General features: G+C 45.0%; 2 protein-coding genes across 2 annotated transcripts; one reads left to right on the top strand and one right to left on the bottom strand.

The window, feature by feature from the left end:
* Positions 1–4,719: 4,719 nt before the first annotated feature.
* On the bottom strand, positions 4,720–17,029 carry LOC111226831 (F-box/LRR-repeat protein 19-like). Its single transcript, XM_022752123.1, has 12 exons — positions 16,698–17,029; positions 13,335–13,535; positions 9,640–9,783; positions 9,454–9,540; positions 8,670–8,855; positions 8,430–8,462; positions 7,754–8,276; positions 7,006–7,687; positions 6,321–6,484; positions 5,966–6,127; positions 5,310–5,531; positions 4,720–5,155 (listed from the first exon to the last, which is right to left on the bottom strand). Exons 2-12 carry the CDS (start codon positions 13,518–13,520, stop codon positions 4,872–4,874), a joined length of 2,673 nt encoding a protein of 890 aa, XP_022607844.1. The 5' UTR covers positions 13,521–13,535; positions 16,698–17,029; the 3' UTR covers positions 4,720–4,871.
* A 2,167-nt stretch (positions 17,030–19,196) lies between these two features.
* ube2m (ubiquitin conjugating enzyme E2 M) lies at positions 19,197–26,458 on the top strand. The gene is made up of 6 exons (XM_022752122.1): positions 19,197–19,467; positions 21,423–21,517; positions 22,237–22,275; positions 23,911–24,014; positions 24,432–24,495; positions 24,617–26,458. The coding sequence occupies exons 1-6, from the start codon at positions 19,353–19,355 to the stop codon at positions 24,755–24,757; spliced, it is 558 nt and encodes a 185-aa protein (XP_022607843.1). The 5' UTR covers positions 19,197–19,352; the 3' UTR covers positions 24,758–26,458.
* Positions 26,459–26,984: the final 526 nt, after the last annotated feature.

Raw genomic sequence — 26,984 nt, 5'->3', positions numbered from 1 at the left:
TCTGGATTCAGTTTTCAGACTTTTCTCTGATCTTTGAGTTTTAGTGAAATATTAATCATTTGAACAGTGACATCTTTTATTGTTATCTGGTGACCCTCTGGAGGGGCCCGACCCCCAGGTTGGGAACCAGTAGACTGAACTGTCTAAGCGTATATGACGTAGTTAAAGCAGCTACAACAGTGGGATGTTGTAACAACAGGAAGTACTTTTACTGTGATACTCCAACTACAGGAAGTACTTTTACTGTGGAAATCCTTGTACTGTAACCACATGAAGCTGATAATACTTGTACTTTTACTTAAGTAGGATTTTTAATGCAGGACTTTTGTTTTAATATTGTTGATGCAAATTCCTAATAAATGATAAAATTTGTTTATATGTGTATGTTAATGTTTTCTCATAGAAGTTAATGGTTGAATGAGAAATAAAGTTTTTAAATGACCTGAGAATAATTCTTCCATGTAAACAGGTCAGAGATACACTGAACACATGATCATATTCTCCATCTATTAATTTATACCTTGTCCTTTATCAGCTGCTTTTTTTCCTCTGAAACTGAGAAATGAACAAAGACTCAGACGCTGTAAAAACAAACCCATTACTTCTTTATTAGTTAGTCATTTTACAGTAGTCACTCATACGTAGCTGCCTTGAGTTGGTCTTTTTGTGTCTCTTTTTACTTTTTGTTTCAACTTCTTCCTCATTTTCTTTCATCAACACAACGGAAGAGTCATGGACAAAGAATAAAAAAGAACAAAAAACAAACAGGAAGAAATAAACAGAATAAATGCCCCTTCTCACAACAAAACTACATTTGGCAAAAGGTGAGGATGAAGGTGATGATGATCCAGTGCATCTTTAAAACATTGATTCAGCTTTTACTAAGATAGAGACGGTGAGATATGTCAGGGCGTCTGATTGGATAAGAGCTTTCAGGAGTCAGGGATTATCATCCAATCAGATTTGATCTCCTCACTTGTTGCTAGGTGAAGTTTGAAGCATCATGAACAGGATGTGTCGGCCCCACGTTACAGTAAAAAAAATAACTAACTCACAAAAGAATACAAAAAATAAAATATAAAAACTGACCCATTCAGACTTGAACACAGTGACACGTTGATCTGGTGAGTTTATGGCACAACATGGCGTCATGGCGTTCTAAAACTTTACAATAATACTTTTTATTTCATGGACTACAGTGGCTCCGACACTGTCACCTGTTGTTCTGTAGCAGGCTAACACTGGTTGGTTAGCTAGTGTTAGCTTGTTACCCCAAGACTGCTAAAATAATAGCGATGCAGGTCTGAGGTTTAGAAAATGAATTTGTATAACACAACGTCCATTTTCCCGCTTTTTTTCTCCAGCTGATTTAAATGGTGGCCGCAGTTTTACGGCTGTGTTTGACAGCAGAGGTGACGCAACGACATGGTGCGGCGTGGCTAATGTGGAATCAGCTAACCAGCATGGCAGATCCACACAAACTAATCAATTATCTCTGTCATCATTCTGACTGTAGTCCATGATCGATTGGCTGTTTGATTTGTCGTTGTCATGTACATTTGAAAATATGACAGAACATATTTGACCCCCCCTCCCCCTCCCCTCAGTGCCACGTGTCAGACAGCCAGTTCACACATGAAGACAAAGAAACATGAGACAGTCACAGCTGACTGAAGACATGAATGTGATCAGCTGTTTGCTTTCCCACAACGTCAAACATCAGGGCGTCGTTTACAAAACATCTGGTTTGTGTTGTTTACCTAAAAATCAACCAATCAGTCGATTTCACTGACTTTTGTGTGTGACATCAATAATTAACTTTCACCATCCGATTCAGGTTTGAGTCCACTTTTCATAAGTGAGGCCCCTGAGAAACTACGGAAGCCCGTTTCAGCCAAGAAAACAAAAACAGGTGAAATGTCAGAAATGACAAAAAAAGGAAAATACTGGTTAAATGAAAATTATGAGACAGTATCTTCTGATTCTTTGATTTGATACTGATCGGAATTATTATACATTAAATCAAGATGATAAGAAATCTGCATCTCAGATTCAAGATTATGAAATGAATCAAGATTCTCAGATAAATGGAGATTATGAGATAATGAACTGGAATAATTTTAATAATCTGAATTATGGGATCGTAAATCAGGATTATGGCCTTTCAAATCTCTCAAAAATCGAGATTCTCAGATAAAACAAGATTAAATCAAGATCATGAGATAATGAATCGAGATTTTAAAATGGTGAGTCAGTGAATAAAGATCATAAGACAACATCTGAACCAAGATCAAAAGATGGTAAATAAGTCAAGATCATGACAGTGGGTCAATGAGAGTAAATCATAATTCTGACGTAGTTCATCATAATCTTGTATTTTATCTTTTCTTTCTGAACTTTTCACCTGTTTTTTCCTGTTTCTGGCAGAAATGAGCTTCCACAGAAAACAGATTCATATTCATCAACGCAGCAAACACAGAAAGTGACGTTCATGGTGTCCAGATAACAGAGTGAGAAACATCAGAAACAAAGTGTGAGATGGAGATTTAGCAGGAATGTCTCAGTTTGGATGGAGAGCTGCTGCGATGGCACAGAATAAATTAAAACCTGCTTTAAAGACAAAGAAAAAAAACAAAATACTCCTGAGAAAAAACATGATCGATCAGTTCTCCAAGAGAAAGTGATCAGAGGTGAAGAACAGGCAGACGGAGGGAAACAGCTGATGTCAAAAACAAAAGGGGAAGATGAGTGACTGAGGCGAATGTTGAAGACATTGAGGCTCAGATTCAAACACACCCAGCGCTGTCGGTCTGTTCTCACCCACACACACACACACACACACACACACACACACACACACACACACACACACACACACACACAGGAGGGAGCATGAAGGAAAACACCTCGAACCAAAACCACACCTGACCAAACTTCACCTGCAGCGCCGCCCAGAAGACAAGAGCTGAAGCCGTTTAAAGAACAGTCTGACATTTAGCCTAGCTTAGCACAAAGACTGAAAGTAAGGGGAAACTGTTAGCCTGCAACCCTCCAACACCTCCAGCCTGATGGACAGGTTGAAGCTCAGACTGGTTCTCTTCTTGTTCAGCTGCTTGTTACCGACTGATTCATGACGTGAAGTCGTCGTCTGTGTGTCAGCTGATCTTCACTGCGCTCACACCCTCCCTCCATCTTTGTCCGTCCAACGCTTCAGGACTGAAATCATCTGACTGGAGTTTATCAGCCGCTTGTGTTTCACGTTTGAAACTTTTCTGTTGAGTTCATTATATTTCTATATTTTTGGTTGTAAATGATTAAAGTTTAAATCATTGGTGAGGAGGTGGGGGGGTTGACCTTGCCACTGCAGCCACACCACCTCTGCCTTTGTTAAAGTTCCCTGCTGGAGGAGGGAGGGGTTGCCCTTCAAAATAAAGCTCATCCATTCTTATTAACTGAAGTGTGAGGATCAAACACTTTGAGCAGATCATGAACGACTTCATCCTGCATCACACACACTCTCACACACTCTCACACACACACACACACACACACACACACACACACACAGTCTGGATGGTTCAGGTACATTCATTCTGCTCAGCTTCAGCTCTGATCGCAGCCTCTGACCTCTGACCTCTGTGCACTTTTCTTCTATAAACTAATTTTACCATTTACATTCTGTCTTTAACCCAGGAAATAATGATGAGCTGCCCCCCCCCCCCCCTTGTCTGTTCGATCGACATCAGACTGAAAACACTGTAACACCAGGAGGCCCTGAAGGCAACACCTGAACCTCAACATGTCGCCCCCCCACCACAGGAATCATTAATATGAACTAACACCAACGACATCAGACGTCCGTCTCGTTTGGTTTGAGGTTTGAATTTGAAATGAAAAGGTTCGTACACATGACGTCGTGTAGCGTTGAGTTTACTGACCCCCACCCCACCCCCACCCCCGTCACAGCGTCATGAACAACCAGGACCTGGACTCTCGGTTCAGATTCAAGTGACTGAACCTGAATCAGCTGAACTCACAAAGAAGATTCACTCTGATTCATCTGTTCATCACATTTAAACCCACTTCACCCCCCCCCCCCGAGACGGACAGCAGTTTAGAGACACACATGTTCAGCCTAGCTTAGCACAAAGACTGCAAGCAGAGGGAAACTGTTAGCCTAGCTCCAGCACCGTCTGATTTTCACTCTGACTCTGCAGACACAAACGTCAGACTGTTGAAGATGGAACCTATCAAACGTACGACTCTGACTTCCTGTGTGTGTGTGTGTGTGTGTGTGTGTGTGTGTGTGTGTGTGTGTGTGTGTGTGTGTGTGTGGGCAACAATAACTACAATCTGGAACATGAAGGAGGGAGTTTCCACATTTGTCCCTGTTCTGCAGCTACAGACAAGCAGGTGGACGCCGGGCGTGATGATTGGTCATAGGGTGGAAGGACGGAAGGAAGGAAGGAGGGAAGGGAAGGAGGGAAGGAAAGGAGTGTTTTAGAGGGGAGGGTTCAGAGATTAAGGGTCATTTACAGTAAACTACAGATATATACACACACCCAAAATTGTACAGAGAACAAATATGTACATGCTCAGGGTTTCTATTTTTTAACTATTACCGACAACTTTTCCCAAAATATGTCTCTCCTCCTTCTCCTCCTTCTCCTCCTCCTTCTCCTCCTTCTCCTCCTTCTTCTTCTTCTTCTTTTCCTCCTCCTCCTTCTTCTCCTCCTCGGTCGTTTCCAGCTTCAGGAGAAATGCTGCACAGGTCCTCTCCTCCTCTTCCTCACCTGTCTGTAGTGTAACGAGGTGGGAGGTGGGGCTTTCAGGCTGTCTGGACCGAGTGTCACGTGACATGGAGGAGGACTTTAGCTGTTCTTCAGCAGTGTTCTGTCTTCAGGAGGACAGGAGGAGGAGGAGGAGGAGGCAGATGTGGAAGAGGAGGATGAAGCAGCAATGGTGGCGGCAGCGGCGGAGGAAGAGGAGGGTGTGGAGGAAGAGGATGTGGAGGAGGAGGAGGAGGTGTGGGAGGGGAAGGAGAGCAGCTGTCCGGTCTCAGAGGAGAGGAGGGAGCAGGAGCGCAGGTCGACCGTCTGCAGGGAGGAGCAACGCCGCAGCAACGGGACACACTGCTCCGTCACTTTAACACAACCTGAAACACACACACACACACACACACACACACACACACACACACACACACACACACACACACACACACCTTTAAAGACCTGAGACAAACTCATTAACACAGGATCTGAGGACTCTCCAAAATAAAACAGGAAGTTAGAGTTTGGTCCTTTTACCTGCCAGGTTGATGTGGGTGAGGCTCTCTCTCAGGGGGGAGATGGGGGAGGTGAGGGTGTGAACCGTCTGGTCCGTGATGTTTCCGCTCTGACTCAGGTCTAACCTGGTCAGGTGAGGGACGTAACGCACCAGCAGACGAGACGACGCGTCCGTCAGGTCCAAACCGGCCAATCGCAGCTCGGTCACGTTCTGGAAACGCCCCACTCTGGTTTCACCGTGAGCTGATCGACCAATCAAGGAGCAGAGAGAGACAGAGAGAGAGAGAGAACAAGCAAACAGATGTCACAATAATTAAGATTTGAAATGTTTCTTTCACCATGAGACTTAAATTTAAAGACGGTAAAAACAGCTTGAAACGTAAGATGGACCCGTTTATTCTTATTTATTTATCTTTCTATTTGTTCATATATTTGAAGCTGTTTTACTGGTTTGTCCTTTTACTCTCTGATTGTTTTCTGTGTTTCTTTAATACCCAACTTTTACTTCTGTTATATAATTTTTTATATTTATTTCTGATTCTTTATTTTATTTCCACTTTTAAGGAAAAACTCTCAGTCGGTCGCACCTGTGCAAAGTGAAAAGGTTTGTCTGGGGCTCTGGGCACTTTAATGAGGGGTCTTGTCAACAGCAGGGTAGCAGGGTCTCTGTGTCTCACCTGTCCTGGTGTCAGGTGGGGGGGCGAGCAGCTCTCTCAGGTGCGAGTCTTTCAGGTCCTCCACTCTGCTGAGGTCCAGCAGCCTCAGACAGGGACAGACGGCCTGACACAGAGCCGACACCGCCGGCCACGGACACCCAGACACGTTCAGCTCCAGCAGACCTGAACAGGTGACACAGGTGAGTCACAGGACAGATAGCTGACGACGCCGTGAAGGTGATGAGCGTTAACAAAACTCAGCACAGACATTAAACTCAAGAGTCACTTACTAGCTTTGGTGAGAGCTTTCGACTCAATGCCATGACCTTGTTTAGCCAATGAAAAGGACCACCTGTCACCACATGACCTAAGTTACCTTGCAGGCGGTTGATGAGCCACATCAGCTGTTTCTTGGAGATGTTGGTATAACCCAGGTTGAGGGAGACGGGCTGTCGGCGGATGATACCGCTCAGCATGGGGGGGGTGATGGAGCGCTGCCGGCTCAGGTCGATCTGAGTCCACAGCCTCTTGTCACAGCACCTGAAGGAGACGCACAGCTTCAGACGCCGTTTACTGTACAGAGCCTAGCCCGGGCTAATGTTAGCCTAAACTAGCAACATTAGCATTTGGAGACCGTCATGGCCGCTCAGTCTGTTGTGATATTTTCACAGTAGTATCATTCCTGTTATTCAGTCACTACTGCTTACACACTATATGGAGGTGTGTGTGTGTGTGTGTGTGTGTGTGTGTGTGTGTGTGTCTCAGTGTTGACCCTTTTCTCCTGAAGAGGTTTTGAAAAAGTGGGCGTCGTCTTATTACATCAGATATAAGTGTTACACGGTCTCCTACAGAGAGCGTTGCATTATGGGTTGTTTGTAGCTTTAAAGTTGCGAGGCTAACGAGTGTTTCCTGTGAGTCATTTATATTATTGTTTTGTTACTTGTATCACCATCTTGTTTTTTGTGCTTTTATTGTGAAAACCTTCTGGTCTCACAGTTGTGACCTCATCACACTGAAACTGTGACATCGTCATGTGACGAGGTGCAGGTCTGAGGACTCACCAGCGGCTCCAGGTGCGGCAGACTCTCATGCAGACGCAGAGCTCGCGGTGGCTCAGGTAGGTGAAGACTCGCAGCCACACGTCCCGGGTCATGATGTGGGAGGCGCCACAGTCCAGAGGCAGACAGCTGGGCTCGGGGCAGGTGGGGGGCGGGCGCACCAGGTGCCTCTCCATCTGAACGGGACGGGGGGGCGAGGGCACGGCCGGCGGGCTGCGCTTCATCATCTGGGAGCGGGGCGCAAGGCGCGACGGCTGGGAGCAGGGAGACGCTGCCATCGCTGACATCATCAGGCCGCCTCCCCCTGGGCCCCCCCCTCCACCACCGTTTGAGGTGGGGATGGAGGAGGAGGAGGAGATGTTCCTGGACACCTGGTTCTTGCTGTTGCTACGGATCTTGTTGCCACGACTCCCGCTGCCTTTAGTCCCACCCCCTCCTCCCCCACTGTGTCTGTGATTGGTCAGAACCCCGCTGGCATTCTCCTTCTCCCCTCCCTCCCTCCCCCCTCCCGTCCCTCCTCGTGTCCGTCCGTTGCGCGCCTCCTGTCCGTTGCTGCGCTGCTTCCCCGGGAAACCGTCATGCTGCGAGGACGGAGTCATCTGATTGGAGGAGAGGGGTGAGGGCGGGGGGAGGGAGGAGGAGTTTTTCCTGGTCCTGTCCTCCTCCTCTCCATCCAACAGCCCTCCTTTCCGTCCTCGCGGCGGTATCCCCGCCTCTCCTCCTCTCCGCCGGACCTTGTCCCCCCCTCCACCTCCCTGCTCTTCCTCACGTTCCTCCTCCTCCCCCCTCCCTCCCTCCCCCTCCGACTCCTCGCTGGCGCTGAAGCCCAGCTCGGCCAGACGTCTGTCCCGCTCCCTCTCTCTCTCCCGCTCGCTGCGACTCCTCTCCCTCTCCGCTCGACCCCCGCTGCTATTCCCATAGACAACAGGAGGAGGCGGGGCGGGGGAAGAGGACGACGGCGAGGAGCCTCCCCCCTGCTCCCCCCTCAGGGACTCATCGGAGTCAGACTCGGAGTCAGACTCGGAGCTGGAGGAGGAGGAGGAGGAGGAGGAGGCCCGACGCTCCAGCAGACACATCCTCTTAAAACGCTCCAATTTCTCTCTGTGGTGGGAGCGCTGGTCTGCACTCGACGTCCCCCCTGCTCCTCCCCCTCCTCCCCCACCGCCTCCTCCGGGCTGCGAAGAAGAAGAAGTGGAGGAGCCCTGCAGTCCTCCAGCTCCTCCTCCAGCCGAGGAGGCGGGGCCGTTGGACTCCAGCGCCTCCTGTTTGGGTTTCTGATGGAGAGAAGAGTCGTTTCAATTACAGCTGAACAACAAACACCAAGAGCNGTATAAGTGAAAGCAACAAAAAAACAAAGGAGCGAGGGGGGGGGGGGGGGGGCTGATCAGTGTCAATAAGAGAAGAAAGTGTGAATGAAGCGTTTGTACCTTTTTGAGGCGTTTTTCATGGGCTCCTTTCATCTGGAGGGAAACAAGCAGGAGAGTCAGTCGGAGCTTTAACACACACGAACACACCAGACCACACCCACTCATACAGATCCTTCAAAATAAAAGCCCTCCAGTGACACCTGTGCCTCAGATTCCCAGGCTTTTATTGTGAAGCAGCTGCAGCTCCAGTGAAGTCCTGGATCTGAACCGGATCAGGATTATCGTCATCACGGTGCCCACCTTCTTCTTGGGCCCGCTGTCCTGAGGCAGCTCCTTCTCCTTCTTCCTCTTGTGCCCCCCCTCCGTCCTCCCCCCCTCGTCCATGGAGGGAAGAGCTTTCTTTTTAGGGGGAGGGTCGTCCGTGAGCTTCCAGCGACCTACCTCCCCGTTATCCAGCCGGCGCTTCCCCGAGCCGTCGGCCTGGTCCTGGAAACACACACACACACACACACACACACACACACACACACACACACACACACACACACACAAGTCAACCTGTTAACCCACTCTTCTCATCATACATGAGCTATGACTGAAACTGAACTGTGACAGCTGATTGGTTGTCGTTACACACAACGTTCACTGAGGCTAATGGTATTAGCTTGTTCAGGCTAAAATAGCGACAGCTCATAACGTGAGCGAGGTGCTCACAACATTAGCAGCTACAGTTCTCAGCGTCAGAATATAACACTGACTTTCTGTCACTATAACTATATGTAGAGGTGTGTGTGTGTGTGTGTGTGTGTGTGTGTGTGTGTGTGTGTGTGTGTGTGTGTGTGTGTGTGTGGGGTTAATCTGGTACGGTGGCCTAGTTATGACATCTCACCGACACTAAAGACGCAGCTTTAAATCAGAAACTACCAGTGAATAAAAACTTAATGATCTGGCAGATAATTAACAGACAGATGAACTAGTTTCTGTTTAATTAGTTAAAATGAGACAAAGAAATAAACATCAGCAGGGGAACCAGTCTTAGTCCCTGAGGTCCCGAGTACTGGTCCCAGGTGCTGGTCGGACTCACCTTACTGGTCTTGCCCTCCTTGTGGCACTTGGGACACTCCCAGCAGTTTGGGATCTCATCGTTGATGATTCCTTCAGCTTTGCCCATCTGAGGAGAGAGAAGCACGACACGCTGAGCACGCTGTCGGACAAACACAGGTTCACATCAGGAGGTGGTCCAGGTCTCCGTCAGCTCCACAGCACCCACCTTCAGACAGCTGGGGTGGATGATCTCGTTACAGATGGTGCACTCCATCAGAGAGAGGCTGAACTTCTCCTCCTCCGAATCCACGGTGTCCTCCTTCCCCGCCTCGCCACACGCAAAACACACCGCCGTGTGAGGCAACACCGGCTGTACAGAGAGAGAGACAGGTGAGTCAGACAGGTACAGAGAGAGAGAGACAGGTGAGTCAGACAGGTACAGAGAGAGAGAGACAGGTGAGTCACACAGGTACAGAGAGAGAGAGACAGGTGAGACAGACAGGTACAGAGAGAGAGAGACAGGTGAGTCAGACAGGTACAGAGAGAGACAGGTGAGTCAGACAGGTATAAGGACACAGACAGGTGAGACAGATAGGTACAAAGAGAGAGACAGGTGGGTCAGACAGGTACAGAGAGAGACAGGTGAGTCAGACAGGTACAGAGAGAGAGACAGGTGAGACAGACAGGTACAGAGAGAGAGAGACAGGTGAGTCAGACAGGTACAGAGAGAGAGAGACAGGTGAGTCACACAGGTACAGAGAGAGAGAGACAGGTGAGTCAGACAGGTACAGAGAGAGAGAGATGAGTGAGACAGATAGAAACAGAGAGAGAGATAAGAGAGATAGATACAGAGAGAGAGAGAGAGAGACCGGACAGATGAAGAGAGATGGAAAGACAGCGAACAGTATGTCATCCTCTGCATCAACACCTCGCTTCACCTTNAGAGAGAGAGAGACAGGTGAGACAGACAGGTACAGAGAGAGAAAGACAGGTGAGACAGACAGGTACAGAGAGAGAGAGACAGGTGAGACAGACAGGTACAGAGAGAGAGACATGTGAGACAGACAGGTACAGAGAGAGAGAGACAGGTGAGACAGACAGGTACAGAAAGAGAGAGAGACAGGTGAGACAGACAGGTACAGAGAGAGAGAGACAGGTGAGACAGACAGGTACAGAGAGAGAGACAGGTGAGTCAGACAGGTACAGAGAGAGAGAGACAGGTGAGACAGACAGGTACAGAGAGAGAAAGACAGGTGAGACAGACAGGTACAGAGAGAGAGAGACAGGTGAGACAGACAGGTACAGAGAGAGAAAGACAGGTGAGACAGACAGGTACAGAAAGAGAGAGTCTGGTTTCTTTTTCCTCTTTGGATGAAGTTCAGTGAGAAATAAAAACTGTTCTCCTGCGGAAGAAGAACACTGAGGTTCTGTCTGTTCTCTGACATGGAACAGTTCAGTCCCTCCACAGGACCAGGACCAGGACCAGGACCAGGACCAGGACCAGGACCAGGACCAGGACCAGGTCTCAAACCCGCTCTCAGCACTGAACCTGATGAAACCTGGTTCTGGGTCCCTTGAGGTTCTGGTTCTGTGATACTGTCATGGATCTGTTCTGTGTATTGTGGGAAAAAAAACGACTTGTCTTGATTTGATATCTATTTAATTTTATTATTTTATTCCTGCGTCTTGTCTCAGACGTGAGTTTGAATGTTAGTGATGTGACCTCTGAGAATCCACCAGAGGGCGTCTCTCCTCCTGCTGCAGGGGGAGGAGAGGAGCATCCCTCCCCCCTTCCTCCTCACCCTTTCCTCTCTTCTACTCCTGCAACCCCCCCACCCCCACCCCCCTCCTGCTGCTGCTGCTGCTCCACCCGTAAGAACAAACAAACAAATAAATAAATAAATCTACAACAGAAATAATATGAACAGAAGCAGATCTCCAGGCTCAGTGTGTGTGTGTGTGTGTGTGTGTGTGTGTGTGTGTGTGTGTGTGTGTGTGTGTGTGTGTGTGTGTTAAAGCATCTCTGTGAAACCACGGAGATGGATCAAAGCCAACTCACAGCTCCAGCAACCATCTCTGGTTGCCACGGAAACCCAGCATCGTCGCCTGCTGGGCTCCAGCTCTCCACTGATGCTATTTGAAGAATCGACACAAATGGAGAAAAGAAAAAAAAAAAAAAAAAAAAATCACACCTTCAGTGTTTGAAGATGTTCTGAGTCTGTCTGTGTGTGAGAGGACATGTTGTCCCCCGTCCTCTCACCCTCAGAGCACAGGCTGAGGGTCCAGACCTGGTTTTAGAACCAGGTCTGACAGTGACAGACTGAGTTGTGACAGCTGTGGATGTTTTTAATTTGCTGGATTAGACCAGGAACACTGCGTGGTGTGTGCATGTGCGTGTGTGTGGCGTGTGCGTAACATCTTTCCTTTCATTTCAGCGCCCATGTTAACATGTTAGAGCGACACACTGCCTGCGTGGCGGCTGCATTGCGTGATTTACAGATTCCACGTCTCGCCTGTTTTTCACACATGATACGAGAAAAGTCCCGATGATGTCATAGCGACATCATACCAGCAACATTACATAAAGGGTTAGAGTTAGCTCTGAGTGGAACACCTTGAGTATAAGCTTGAGCTTCGACCTGAGAGGCCAGACATACGACCTTTAACCTTGGACCAAATGAGAGTATGAGGGAAGAAAGAAGAGGCGACATAAAAAAGGTTTGTGTTTTTTTTTTAAAACATTATAAAATAGCAACAGATAACGTAGCTATCATTAGCTTTAGCAGCGTTAGCTTATATACAGTCTGTGGGTGTTCCTCTTAGAGCTCCCCCTAGAGGCCTGGAGCTCTGACGCTGTGTTGTCTGGATGTGCAGCGTTTACTGTTGCATGTGTTTTGGAGGTTAATGTGTTTTTGTTGTTGCATCGTTTCTGTATTTGCAGCGTGTTTGTTTGTTTGTTTGTTGTTCATGTTTTTGTTTTCTCTTCCTGCAGCTCATTTCGTTCTTGTATTTGTATTTTGTATTCTCATGTTTCTGAATCTGCAGCTCGTCTCTCCTGGTGGAAGTGTTTTGTCCTTGTCGGCCACTGTAGGTTCCTTTAATATTGATTAGCTGCTGATACAGAGTCTGATCTGATGAACATATTGATCTAAATGTTGATCAGATCTGAACACCTGATCTTTCATGAAGATCCAGACTGAAGGTTCTGATGTGGATGAAAGTTGAACTGGAGGATCTTCCCTCACTAAAGATCTCTGCAACTGCAAGTGCTACTGAGGCCCATCATCACGTCGCTCTCAGAACTGTGGTTAATTAGCGACATGTGGTGTCACCCGCCATCAGCATGCTGGTGATTACACCTGCTGAAGGTGATGATCAGCGCTGGCTCAACACCTGAAGCCAGGAACACACTGCCTGTGTTGTGTGAGCGTGGCTGAAGAGAATCATGTGTGTGATCACACCAGCTGTGTCTCTACAGAGTTTACTGGTTACTGGATGTTGGATTTCTCCTCATTAATAATCCATTTGATTTATTTTTGACAGACATCGTGAGTAAAATGTCTCTTTCGCCACATGCAGCTGCTACAATGGCTAAAAAATATATTTGTATCTTTCATGTCTGTGTCATATTCAGATTCAGTGGAAGTGGAAGAGGTCACTTTTATGTGATGTTGCTGGTGTGATGTCATAGCAACATTCTCCAACATCAGGATCAGAGGTCAGAGTCCACACTGTCTGCTGGGTCCCGCTCCTCAGAGGTCAGAGGTCACTGTGTTTTCATGAACCTGAATCTGAGAAGTCACAGCTCTGCTACACAGGTGAACAGAGTCAACTGGCACCTGTCGACCAATCCACTCAGAGTGTGCAGAGTGTGAATACTGTGTGTGTGTGTGTGTGTGTGTGTGTGTGTGTGTGTCTCACCGCTGTGCACTGTCTCAGGAGGCAGGACTGCTTCATCCGGCCGGGCCCTCCGAACTTCTTCATGTCCTTACAGAAGTGACACTCTCCACACTCTGTCCTCATACAGGCCTGGCAGCGCCGGCACCGCGTCCGCCTGCGCCTCGCCCCCCCGCCAGCCCCCCCACCCAGCGCCTTACTGCCCGACATCCCCGAACAAGTCAGCTGCAGACAGAAGACAGACACAACGTGAACAGTGGAAACAGTCTGCACCTCATATGGTTAGAGTATGATCACAACAACAATTATTTTCATCAGTAAAAGGAAAAGCAGCAAACTGACACAGTTCAGGAGAATTTTCTGCATTTTTCTTTTTTTTTTTTTTTTTTTTAAAAGAAAAAAAAAAGAAAAGACTCGTCATGATTAATCAATTATCAAAACAGCTGCAGATCTATATTCTGTTGGTTGACTGATTAATTGAAGAGTCTTGGTGAGTTGGGAGGTCGGTGTCGATGTCCGGCTCAGACTGAAACTGACTGAGCAAGAATAATAAAAAACATGGACCGTCAGAACCACATGATTCAGCTACACAGAGCAAAACAAAACTTTCCTTTGGTACTACATTTTTCTCAAGTGCTGAACTACTGTATTCCTACGCACAAGCGCAACTACGGAGCGCACTGTATCATGCCGCAGCCACAGGTCAGCTGAGCGAATCAGAAAGAGCTAAACTTCACTTTGTTTTGGTGGGAAGATAAAGAGTGGAAAATATTCTACATTAAGCTTAATTTAAACAGATGTTAGTGTTTCAGTGACGTCTTTTAAAAGTGTCTAAAACAGGTGTTTTCTTCTGGCCCCGCCCACAGCAGCTCATCACTCTGCTAGCGCACCGGTCCTCCTGCTGCTCCTCGAAACTGAATCTACTGCAGGAAACACTCTGACTGAACATGACGACCTCACACAACCCCACGTCTGGTCACCTGAACTATCACTTTAATAATTAGAGAAAGCAAACATGGAGGTGAGAGGAGCAGGAGCTGGTATCAGTTTGTCCTGATGTTGTTGAGTCACAATAAAAATCATATATAATGGAACCTCTACAGTTAAATCATATCTAATCCATTCATCATGTGATCTTTAAAATGTCAGAGAAGTGATACATGTCTGTTATAATTTCCCACAGTCCGAGGATGTAGTCAAATGTTTGGTTTTGTTTGAGCAGTGGTCCAAAATAATTCAATTTTATCAAATCCATTTTAACAAAAAGAAAATTACAAGATACATTTTAGTTTTATTTTTTAAGCTTTACTCCCTCAGATGTATTTGTGTAAATAAACAGTCAATCGCCAACATCACTGGAACTTGGTCCAAGCAAGCCGCATGCTGATTGGCTCACTGACGCCGATGAGATTTACTCACTCACTCCTGAGGGATTGAATGATGAGGCATTTTTCAAACCTCGATAGAATCAAACTGAGTCGGTCCGTCCATAAAGGCATCGCAGTTCATTTCCCTGCTCTGTCTCTGTGAATAGGAAATAAACCAAGTGTCTTCACTCTTTTCCTACGTTTCCTCCTGCCGTCCACACGACTCCAGAGCTTCTGAGCACCTAAAACGCAGAGTTTTGGAAACACTGCTGGACCCATTTTATTTTGAAAACTCTGGGGTTGTGTTATAGTCTGGACAGAAAGTGAGACCTTTGTAAACGATGAGGTCACACCCACGGTCTCTCCTGATTGGCTCTCATCAGCCTGGACTACCAGTGGTGAAGACAACATGATAATGAATGACAGTGTTACTGACCTTGTTGTCTTTGCAGCTGTTGTTCAGTTACATTCTCTGTTTTAATGTTACAACTGTCTCTGCTGGAGACAATCTACTTCCTGTTTACACCGGGTTGCACATGCTTAGTTTAGGTGAATGGTCATGTGATGTGTTTTCAGGTGTGACAGTCTGGATGGAAATCGATTTCGTTTGAAAATGAAACCGTAGTCGTATGGATGTAGCCATAGATCACAGGCAGTAGATCTAAAAATAAGAAAGCTTGTAAAAACTTTATTCAATATTCTTGTTCGCTGTAATATCAGTGTGATGTTTTATTTCTGTCTAGGTGGTTGATTTTGATTGTTGTTGTTCTTTGTTCAATCTAAAAATGTGATTTGATGCTTTTCCGTTTATCAGCTTTGTAAACTGAATCTCCGATGAAACAAGACATCTGAGGATGTCACTATTTTCTGACACTTTACTCAAAACAAAAAATCAGATAAACAAGAAAATGATCAGCAGATAATAATAAATAATCATTATTTTAATATAATTAAAAAATGAATGTGACCAGATAAGATAAGAGTCAGATAACTGATTGGTAGAATCGTTCATTTAAAAACAACAGTTATTTAAGTTCTTGCTAAATAGAGCTGCTAGCTACTGTGGCTAGCAGTAATAATAATAATAAACAGTAATAATACAAATTTTTTACAAATATTTACACAGCAGTCCACTGCCATTTCCAACAGCTGCAACCACATCTAAAAAATACCTCGTTACTGTTCACAGCAGACAAGAATATATAACAAAATAATATCAAGAATATTTAAGACATTAAGAAATAAAATTCATGACCAGAAATACAACTATCAATTATGATCATTATCGATTATTCCGACACTTTTTCTAATTAGCCAATTGATCATTTTGTCTCTAACATGTCTGAAGATAGAAATAAATGGGCTTTATATTTCCAGATGTCTTGTTTCGTCTGAAAAACAAAGATATCTAGTTTCCTGTCATGTGTGACCAGGACAGCATCAAATCTTGACATTTAAGAAGCACAACACTTCAGCTAATCCTCATTTTTTCTTAAAAATTACCAACAATTAATGGATTATCTGAATGGGTGCTGATTAATTTTCTGTGCCGACTGATTGATTAATAGACCAACTGTATTTGAGGCCTTTACAACCTCCTCAGGTGATTTTGAAGGAGCTGATTTAAACGCTTTAAGACTTTATATGAACTGCGAGAATAATGAAGATGCGCATCTGGCACCACTTGGAGCTGCTAACGGCTAACAGCTAGCGTGTCACAGTAACCTACATTTAGTAAATGCAGCCAAACACAGGATACCTGCGGACGTTTATAATCGGCGTGTGTCGTTAATTAAAGAACCACATTTCTGAAATGACACATGATCCCTCCCCACCCCCCTGGTATCTGAAAAAGGTAACGATACGGTTGCTAACGTGTTAGCGGGCTAACTGTCCGTTCGCCCCCCGCATTACGCTTCCTCTTTCATTATCTCTCTGCTCCATAAATCACCCCAACCGGGCAGGTGGGGGTCAGCAAACACCTGGCTAATAATGGAGGTATCAAACTGCAGGTGCTCACCTCTTCGTATCAGGTCGCATGCTCCTCGGTCGCTCATTAGAAATAATATTAGCCAACAGTTAGCCAACGTTAGCTTCGGTGCAGCGCAGCTAGCTGTCCGCTTCCTTGTTCCTTTCTCCGCCAGGCTGCTGTTAGCTCCGGGCTGCTTCACACGCGTCCCATCGTGGTAGCCTCTGGTGCTCCGGCTAGCTCCCAGGCTCACCTAACGGACCCGTTGTGGGTTTAATGTCTCGATTACCAAACTGATCGATATCGATAAGTGAAGGGCGCAGTGAGTCGTGCCCATTCACTCCTCTCCCCCTCTCTCTCTTCTCTCTCTCTCGCTCTCTCTGTCGCTCTCTCTCTCTCTCCTGTGTGAGTCTACCTCTCTCTCCCTCCTCAGCACGTTACAACGTGTTCCTCTGCTCTTCTTCCCGGGGGGGTTCAAAACACCTCAAACCGCTCATTTACCGGAGGAGCAGGGTTTTAAAGCCACACTTGGTTATAACCCTCCACAGGAACTATGCGCCGCAGATCACCGCATGAACATGCATCAGATGTTGTGGATAACGAGCAGCGCGCCGCTATTGTTCTCCGTGTCTATTGTGTAGCGGCTGGCTGCGGGTCTGTGCGGGATCTTGGTTCAGTGTTGTGAAGGTCCAGGCTGGGTCTCGCGTGTGACACATTAACGCCCCCGCCCGCCCTCTCCCCTGCCACACCACGCACGCCACAACTCCCCTCCCGCACTGATTACATCACACAGGTGACCACACATACCGCGCTTCGTTTTTACCTCGGAGGAAGAGAGAGAAAATAAATAAATAAATGTAGTAAATAAAATATGGGCAGCGAGAATATGCAAGTCCCGCCTCTACGTGATTACGTCACGACGCGTCAGGTGCAGAAAGGCGTTCTAGGATTTGTAGTTTTCACAGTTTTGTTTTTATTTTCCAGCTTTACACTTTTAAGGAAACACGTTTATGTCAGAAAAATAAAAGATATATGAGTAAAAATACTCATGTAACTAAAAATGTGCTTATTTCAAGTTTAAGGCAACATGACATGACATTTAAAGTAAAAATTATGATAAAATTTGCCAAATCAAGTCCAGATTTTGACATGTGGGATGCGAAAGTGTTTTACTTTTGGAAATCTCCTTTTAACGACAAAAAGAAAAAACAAATTCAATATAGGATCAAAAAACTCACGATTAAGAGTTTGTTGCACTTATTTTAGTTTCTTAAAAATTAAAAATTAAAAAAAAGTAGTGTCTGCTCCCTCACCGCTCTTTGTTTTTACCTCAGAGGAAGAGAGAGAGAGAGAAAATAAAATATATAAATTTGTGGTTACGTCATGATGCGTCAGGTGCAGAAAAGCATTTTGGGATTTCTTTTTTGTGTCGTTTTTATAATTAAAGAAAATGTGGTTGTTAATTTAAAAGGAAATATCTTGCTGTAACTCATATGACATCTTAAGTTAAAATGTTACAATACTAAGACAACATTTGGATTTATCAAGACAAAATTATGAGATAATGAGTCAAATGTTTGAATTACATAGTCAGTGGGTAGTACTAATATTTGATTTGATTTGAAGTCAAAAAGGTAATTTGTGTATCTGCTGGGTGGAGCTGCAAATACTGTATAACAGGGATACATGAAGTTGTGTTGAATTGAAATTTTGGCTTACTAAGTCAAGATACTAAACCTTTCTCAATCTGTGGTTCTGTTTTTACTTGTGTTCTTGTGGTCCACATCTAGATGAGAAAATTACCATGTAGATTTATAGAGTATGGTCAGTGTATTAGAATAATGTCTGTTTGGAAATTCTCTTCAATGTTTTCAGAGATGTGATACCCAAATGGTCATCTGCGCAGCTTTCAGTCAGTGTCCATGATCATCTATCTTATCTGGATAGTTTGATAACAGATGTGCTCTGTGGAGCTTTGGGGTCCTTGCAGATATCACAACATTTAAATAAAAACCAATAAATTTGTTTATAAATTAAAAAACAGAGGCAGTGTGGTCTGTTTAAATTTAGTTACATTGTTGAATACACAGTACAGATTGGATTATGAAGTTTTTTTTAAGAAAGGACTTTTCACGGGAAAAAAATCATATTTTATTCAATTATTCTTTTTTTACTGTCTTTCAGGTTTGATTTGTAATTTCATAATTACTGAAGAGGATTAGGGCCACATGTGAATTTCTTTTTTTTTTAAATTCTGACTTTTTTCTTTTCTTTGAGTTTAAACTCAAAAAAAAAAAAATCACATGGCCCCTAATCCTCTAGCATACATAATCATGATTTATGGTATCATGATTTTAAATTAGCACAGTCTGTTTACATTTATTACTCACAAGTACACCACAAACAGTTTGGTTTATTCTAACATTATCTATATAATCCTTAAATATTCTTATACCAGTAACACTCACTATACTGACAAGCCTCCCTCCCCCTGTCCTCCCCCTCCTCGCCCGGCCTCTCCTGCTAGCTAACAGGCTAGGCTAGCTCGGCGGCTAGCAGCTCTCCTCAGTGTAATTAGTTGAGACGCACCGGCTCCATCCACATTACGGTGCCGTTAGAGCGAACCGACCCACCTAAAACTCACAGGCAGACCGCGCACACCACAGGGACACACAGTACCGGCGTCCACTGACCAAACAACTGAAGATGATTAAGCTCTTTTCCCTGAAGCAGCAGAAGAAAGACGAGGAATCTGCTGGAGGAAACAGAACAGGAGCCGGGGGTAAAAAAGCCAGCGCGGCCCAGCTCCGAATACAGAAAGGTAGGCTAGTTACCGACACCACTGCCCGGTTAGCTGGACGACTATCTGGCTGACTAGTTACCAATAAACCACAGGGTGACACCTCCTGCCCCCTTTCCCTCAGTGTACAAAATACATAAGTACACAGAGTAAAAGTGGGTGTTTATAACTCACTGTTGCTAACAGCTAGCGCGCTAACTTTAGCCTGGAGTGGTGTGAGCTAACGGCGGCTAGCTTGTGCTATATTTGAAAACAAAACGCAGACAGTCAGAAGCTAACCCCATCTGACGGTTAGTGTGTTAGCACACAGCTAACACTAAACAACAATGAATCCACATCACATGACGAGCTGCTAACTGATAACCACTTCACGTCAACAGCCTCTGATAATCATAACATCTCCAAGGCTAACGAGCTAACTTGCTGTGTCAGCTCTCAGGTTAACTGTATAAACTGTTTCTTTCCATCTGTTCAGGTGTAACAGCTTCACTGGCAGATAACCAGCTAGTTTTAGAGTCTTTCTTTGAGACGCCCAACGTTTTACTGATTACTGAAAACAAAGGTGATTTCTTCTCAGAGTCTCAGTCTGAGGCTTCATTAACACCTGAGGAAAAGAAACTACACACCTGTAAACTGACATGATGACAGATTTGACAGGTAGAGTCTACACCTGAGGTGTCAATCAGAGCCTGATGAAATTAGCCCTCTTTTTAATGTAGTCTTTTTGGTAGAAAACTTAGCTTACATGAGCAGATGTGTAATAACTGGAGTCTGTGTTTGTTCACATTTTGGGAAATTAATACGCCGAATTCACTCTGACCACCTCCTGTTTGCACTGTCTCCATGGATGTGCAGAGAACTGTCACTGGATCACTGTGGTACTGAAGAAAACTTCAAAACATGATGATTCTCAGCCGAGTCCTGGGGGGTCTATGTACAGTTTGTTTACATTCATTCTGGATGAACAGCAGGGATAATGATATGCTCAGGAAGTGGAAGTCACACTGAATCTTAAAATATGTTCTCCGTGGCAGGGTGTTCAGATCAGACTGAGTTATGGCAGATTTTGCCTTAATGTCCTCTGCTGTTGATCGGCAGGTAAACTACAACAACTAACTTCCTGTTGGCCTCAGATCACTTACACCTGTCTGTTTTCACCTCACCTGTTTCCCTCTGATCCTCATTTAGTTTAAACCTCTTAATAAAACCAAAGTAGTTGTTGTTGGGAAATTAAAACAACCTGCTAAAATCCACTATTACCCCACAATTTGGTGGAAAACCAACTAATGGCCGCTCTGACAGTGACACAGTTGTTGTTGTGGTTATGTAGTAAGGTGACTTCTGATTGGCACGTGGCTTTTCTCCTCATTAAAAATAGTTCCTTTGTCATTGTCAGTGTTTCAGGTATATTCACTCAGTCTCAGTGAGCTGCTGAACTAAAACATCTGTTAGTTAAAATAATTTCTTGTTTTTATTTCACTCTGTAAAAAAAACAAACAACTAACTTCATCTGTTTTATGTAACAACAGATAAAACCTGATATTTAAGAATCTGGGGCCAGTTGCACAAAACATCTTAAGTTAAGATTTTCCGTCCGAGTTAAGGTTTCTTTAAAGTAAAAATGGATTCTCAAAACACCTTAAGTCTTCCCTTTAAAGTTTCCTTAAATGTTCACTTAAGTATTCTGAACTGTTGTTAAGTTTAATGTGATAAATGAAGAAAATGAAAACATTCCAAGAGGGTGGGAGAACACAACGGACACCTTTAACAACGGGGAACTGATTTTACATCACATTGATAACAGTCGGTTTATGAGTGTCTGATCGGAGGAGGAGGTGATTCTAGTTATAGACTAAAAATGAATCAGCAGATAATCAATAGTAAAAATTATGGAAACATACACAATCTGTTATTTCTATTGATAAACTGAACTGAATGAAAAGTATTTGTCCTCTTATACTCTGTTTGTGTTTCAGACATCAATGAGTTAAACCTGCCAAAAACGTGTGAGATCAACTTCCCTGACGACGATGACCTCCTCAACTTCAGACTCATCATCTCACCAGACGAGGTGCGTCTGTTCACTTCCTGTCCTGGATCCTCTATCAGCCTCTGAAAATAGATTTAATATGCTTTGATTTAAACTGATCAATGCAGGGCAGGTTCGCTGATCACCACAGAACTCAGTATTGATCAATATTCTGATCATTTTCTTCAGGTGAACTCAGCTGGTATTAATCTGCTTTATTCCAACTCTGGATACGACCACCAAAATAAAACCCAGGTTGGAATAAAAGCCAAATCCACCTGAGAGGTCTGAGTGACATTACGCTGACCTGTCCCTGACCACCTGGGGCAGGACTCTGGGTCAGTGCGCTGACCTGTCCCTGACCACCTGGGGCAGGACTCTGGGTCAGTGCGCTGACCTGTCCCTGACCACCTGGGGCAGGACTCTGGGTCAGTGCGCTGACCTGTCCACCAGCTAAAACCTTGTGACCGCCATTTAAAAAAAATTGGAAATGATCAAAATCAACATCAAAATGTCTGGATGTCAGTGTCGGCTGGTAAAGAGACAACAGAGTCCGCCATTGTGGTTGTTGCGCCTGGTGCTAGTGTTGCTAGGAAACCAGTGACGTGAACAACTGTCCCTCTCTGTTGATCGAGCCAATCACAGTCAGCAGATTAATCGATCAGAGGTGATGTCACTGCGTCCAGGAGTACACCTGTACATCACAGCAGGTGAAAGGTCAGAGAACATGTGTCACGTTTGTGTTTGTGTTTTTCCAACAGGGTTTTTACAAAGGAGGAAAGTTTGTCTTCAGCTTTAAGGTGAGACACACCTGTCACCTGTCACCTGACTTCCTCTTCCTCTCTGTCACCTGTTCACAAACTAAAACTGATTTTCCATCCACACAGTGTGAAACCATTATTTTGTATTTGTTCCTTTCTTTATTATGAACATTCATTATTTATTTATTTATTTATTTATATATTTTATATATTTTATATATTTCTAATTTCACATGTTAGATTTGATAAATATTTTAGATTGTTCACAGATTCAGTTTCACTGAATCAGCTGATCTTGACCCTTAATCTGACACGTTTCATTGATCTATTGGAGTAAATTTACCAATCAATCAATCAATCAATCAATCAATCAATCAATCAATCAATCAATCAATTACTCAATCATTTAATAAACAGAGCATCAGTGGGTTCTCCATGAGCTGTTGTGGTATTAATTGATATTGATTGATTATTCTTTTCTTTCATTTGTCTTTTCTCACCTGAAAACATTCGTTCAGGTAACACTGACACACACACACTAACACACACACACTAACCCACACTAACACACACTAACACTCACTAACACACACTAACACTCACTAACACACACTAACACTCACTAACACACACTAACACTCACTAACACACACTAACACTCACTAACACACACTAACACTCACTAACACACACTAACACTCACTAACACACACTAACACTCACTAACACACACTAACACTCACTAACACACACTAACACTCACTAACACACACTAACACTCACTAACACACACTAACACTCACTAACACACACTAACACTCACTAACACACACTAACACTCACTAACACACACTAACACTCACTAACACACACTAACACTCACTAACACACACTAACACTCACTAACACACACTAACACTCACTAACACACACTAACACTCACTAACACACACTAACACTCACTAACACACACTAACACTCACTAACACACACTAACACTCACTAACACACACTAACACTCACTAACACACACTAACACTCACTAACACACACTAACACTCACTAACACACACTAACACTCACTAACACACACTAACACTCACTAACACACACTAACACTCACTAACACACACTAACACTCACTAACACACACTAACACTCACTAACACACACTAACACTCACTAACACACACTAACACTCACTAACACACACTAACACTCACTAACACACACTAACACTCACTAACACACACTAACACTCACTAACACACACTAACACTCACTAACACACACTAACACTCACTAACACACACTAACACTCACTAACACACACTAACACTCACTAACACACACTAACACCCTAACACACACTAACACACTACCACACACACACTAACACACAGTAACACACACACACTAACACCCACTAACACCCCCACACTAACACACACACACAAACACACACCCACGCACACACTAACACACACACCCTAACACACACACACTAACCCACACACACTAACACACACAGACAGCGAGGGTCGTTTCACACTGTGGCTCCAGAAACCTTGTAGTTAGTTAATAAGTTAGTTTTTGTCCATATGTTGTCGTGTATGAAAAGTGTCCCCTTCAGTGATAGAAACAAGTGTAAGTGTGTGTGTGTGTGTGTTTCAGGTAGGACAGGGTTACCCCCACGACCCTCCCAAGGTAAAGTGTGAGACAATGGTGTATCACCCCAACATCGACCTGGAAGGAAACGTCTGCCTAAATATCTTAAGGTGTGTACACGATTCCAATAGCTGTTCATTCTTCACCTGATTGATGAGAGGCTATGGACTCAAGGGCCACTTACTGACTTTTTCTGCTGACTAGAACTCTCCAAAACGAGCTAGTGACTGTAGCTTCAGTTATAGCCTACGGTGGCCCTGAGAGCTCAACACACGGCAACTGAAGAAAACACAAACAAATCCAGAAACAGCTTCATCAGCCTGTATTTGCAGCTCATGTCGTCAGACTGATGAAGATGTTCTCTGAAGTTGTTTGTGTTTGTCTGTTATCATGTGTTTTCTGAAGCTGCAGTGCTTTGATCCCTCAGGGCCACCGTATATAGACCCTCAGACTGCAGTGTTTTATTTTGAAAGGTAACTGTTCCAGGATGTGTGATGAGTAACTGAGCTCCATGTCTCCTTCCACAGAGAGGACTGGAAGCCTGTGTTGACAATAAACTCCATCATCTACGGTCTACAGTATCTATTTCTAGTAAGTCTGACTTCACTGTGAATATCTGTGTTGAGAAGCAAGAACAAACATCTTTCGCACTAAAGACTAAACGAGGAATTAATTAGCTGCCTCCCCCTCCTCCCCCTCCTCCCCCCTGCAGGAGCCTAACCCTGAGGATCCGTTGAACAAGGAGGCAGCAGAGGTTCTCCAGACGAACCGGCGGCTCTTTGAGCAGAACGTCCATCGCTCTCTGAGGGGCGGCTACGTGGGTGCCACCTACTTCGAGAGGTGTCTTAAATAACTCGGCGTCCCATGATCCTCCACCCCTCCCCTTCACTCCTCACCTCCCCCTGCTCCCCCTCTGCCTCACCCCTCCTTCCCCTTTTCCTCATCAGTCCTGCTCGTTGGCAGAAGCAGGAGCTGCTGCGACAGAAAGCAGCACGCCAGAAGACGCTTTTCTGTTTGAAAACAAAAGAAGACAAAGAACCCCCCCACACCACCACCACCTCCCTTCCTCCTCCTCCCCCCTACCCTCCCCCTCGTCTCCCATCTCTCTGTTTTACTTCCAAGACGCAGCATTCAACCGTTTACACGCCACAGGGGGTGATGCCGATACAACACACACGTGACTGGACTTGAAAAGACGGCCGACAGTGAGCGGCGGTCGAGGACGACGACGACGATGATGATGATGATGATGATGATGATGATGATAATAATGATGATGATGATGATAATGGGGACTGAGGGATGGGGGAGGGGGAGGAGGGGGAGGCAGGTGTGTGTGGTCAGTGAATGTTGCTCAGGTGAGTCAATGATTCAGTGAACGCCACATCGCTGCTGAGAGCGATACTGATGACGATGATACCCACATGATTTCTTTCTTTCATTTTGTGTGTGTGGCGTAGACACCTGACATCATACAGGTGGTCAGAAGGACACACCCCCCACCCCTCCACCCTCTTGCTGCCAATTGGTCACAAACTCCAGTCGGCAGCAAACTCCAAACATTAACAGCGTTCTAGTCAAACAACAGCCTCTGTTCACCCAAATGTCTCCCGTTGCCCTGGCAACCTGACAGCAGCCATGGCAACGGTCGCCTTGCAGCAACACAGCGATGACAAGACTTCAGGAACTGTTGATCGCCCAGAAAATAGTTCCAACAGGCAACGAAGCCCCTAATACCACAAATCATCGTATTCTCAGCTAGTACGAGGGGAGGAGCTTCAGATCACAATGGGAGGGGCATGTCAGTCAGAGTGGGAGGGGCTTGGGGTGAAGATGAGAACAGATGCGCCTTAACAACTCCCTCAAATTGCAAGTTCCCTTAAGGCAAGATGTTGTAACTCCACAGCTGTAGATGTAACGGTGGGGAGAGTGGGTGGGGCTTATTTGTCACAACACAATCAGGCACGCCTTAAAGAAAGATGGAAACATAGATTTAAGCCTGAGATGACTCCACAGCTCTATAATGGTGCTGGGGGAGGAGCTTGTTATAGTAGGAGGGGCTTATGATAATTGTGGGAGGGGCTTGTTGAGCTTCTGGGTTACAACAGGTGCAGACGTGCTTTAAACAGTAAGATGTCGATGTTTTCTACCTGCTACAACTCAATGGCTGGAGATGTGATGATGTCAGCGCTGGAGGGAGGAGCTTGTTTCCGTGTGGACTGAAGTGGATCACTGTGGGAGTGGCTTGTTAGACCCACTGTAAAATCAATGCAGGTTTGTCGAACTGCAGTAACTCTAGAAGTAAATTGAAATCTGGCTGCAGTTGATCACGACACTGTTGATCAGTTGCAGGTGTGACTCTTCACCTGACCAGACGCACAGATGTTGTTTGTTTAGATCACGCCAGAATTTATCAGTTTGGAGTTTGCTGCTAAATTTACACACACACACACACACACACACACACACACACACACAGAGCATCAGGGGCGGAGCTATGTTTCATGTGGGCGGTGCTGTTGTGGGGGCGGGGTGTTCAGTGTGTTTGTTTAAAGGAGTGGAGGGTGGGAGGGGTTTACGGTGGGGGGGGAGGGGTTTTGTTTTCACTGCAGGGTGGGGTGGGAGGGTTATTGTGGGCGGGATTAAAGAGGGGAGGGGCTTAAAATGTTATGATTCTATTGTGTATATTGAAACCCCAGCTGTTCACATTGACTGCAATATGATTTATGTTAAATAAAATATGAACTTGAATGATTATAACTTGTGACATCTGTTCAAAATCACTTCCTGTTTTATCCTCCAGACATTCTCTTCATGTGACACGTGTCCAATGAGGTTATAGATACTCTCAACTCAAAACTTTGTTTCCACTGCCATCAGGCAACACCTCAGCCAAAGAATGTGGACTAATGTAATTATCATTGTTTATTTATTATTAACTTTGTTAAATTTAAATCATTATTGTTATTTAAACAGGTCTCATTGAGTTCTGGAGCCAGTTTCACAGAGACGTGTCAGACTGGTCTGTGTGTTGGTCCAGATCAGTCTGTTTCATTAAAATACAGACTGATTCAGACCTA

This window comes from Seriola dumerili, unplaced genomic scaffold (genome assembly GCF_002260705.1).
Source record: "Seriola dumerili isolate Sdu_G_001 unplaced genomic scaffold, Sdu_1.0 BDQW01000166.1, whole genome shotgun sequence".
NCBI lineage: Eukaryota > Metazoa > Chordata > Actinopteri > Carangiformes > Carangidae > Seriola > Seriola dumerili.
This window is presented reverse-complemented; position numbering and strand designations above follow the sequence as displayed.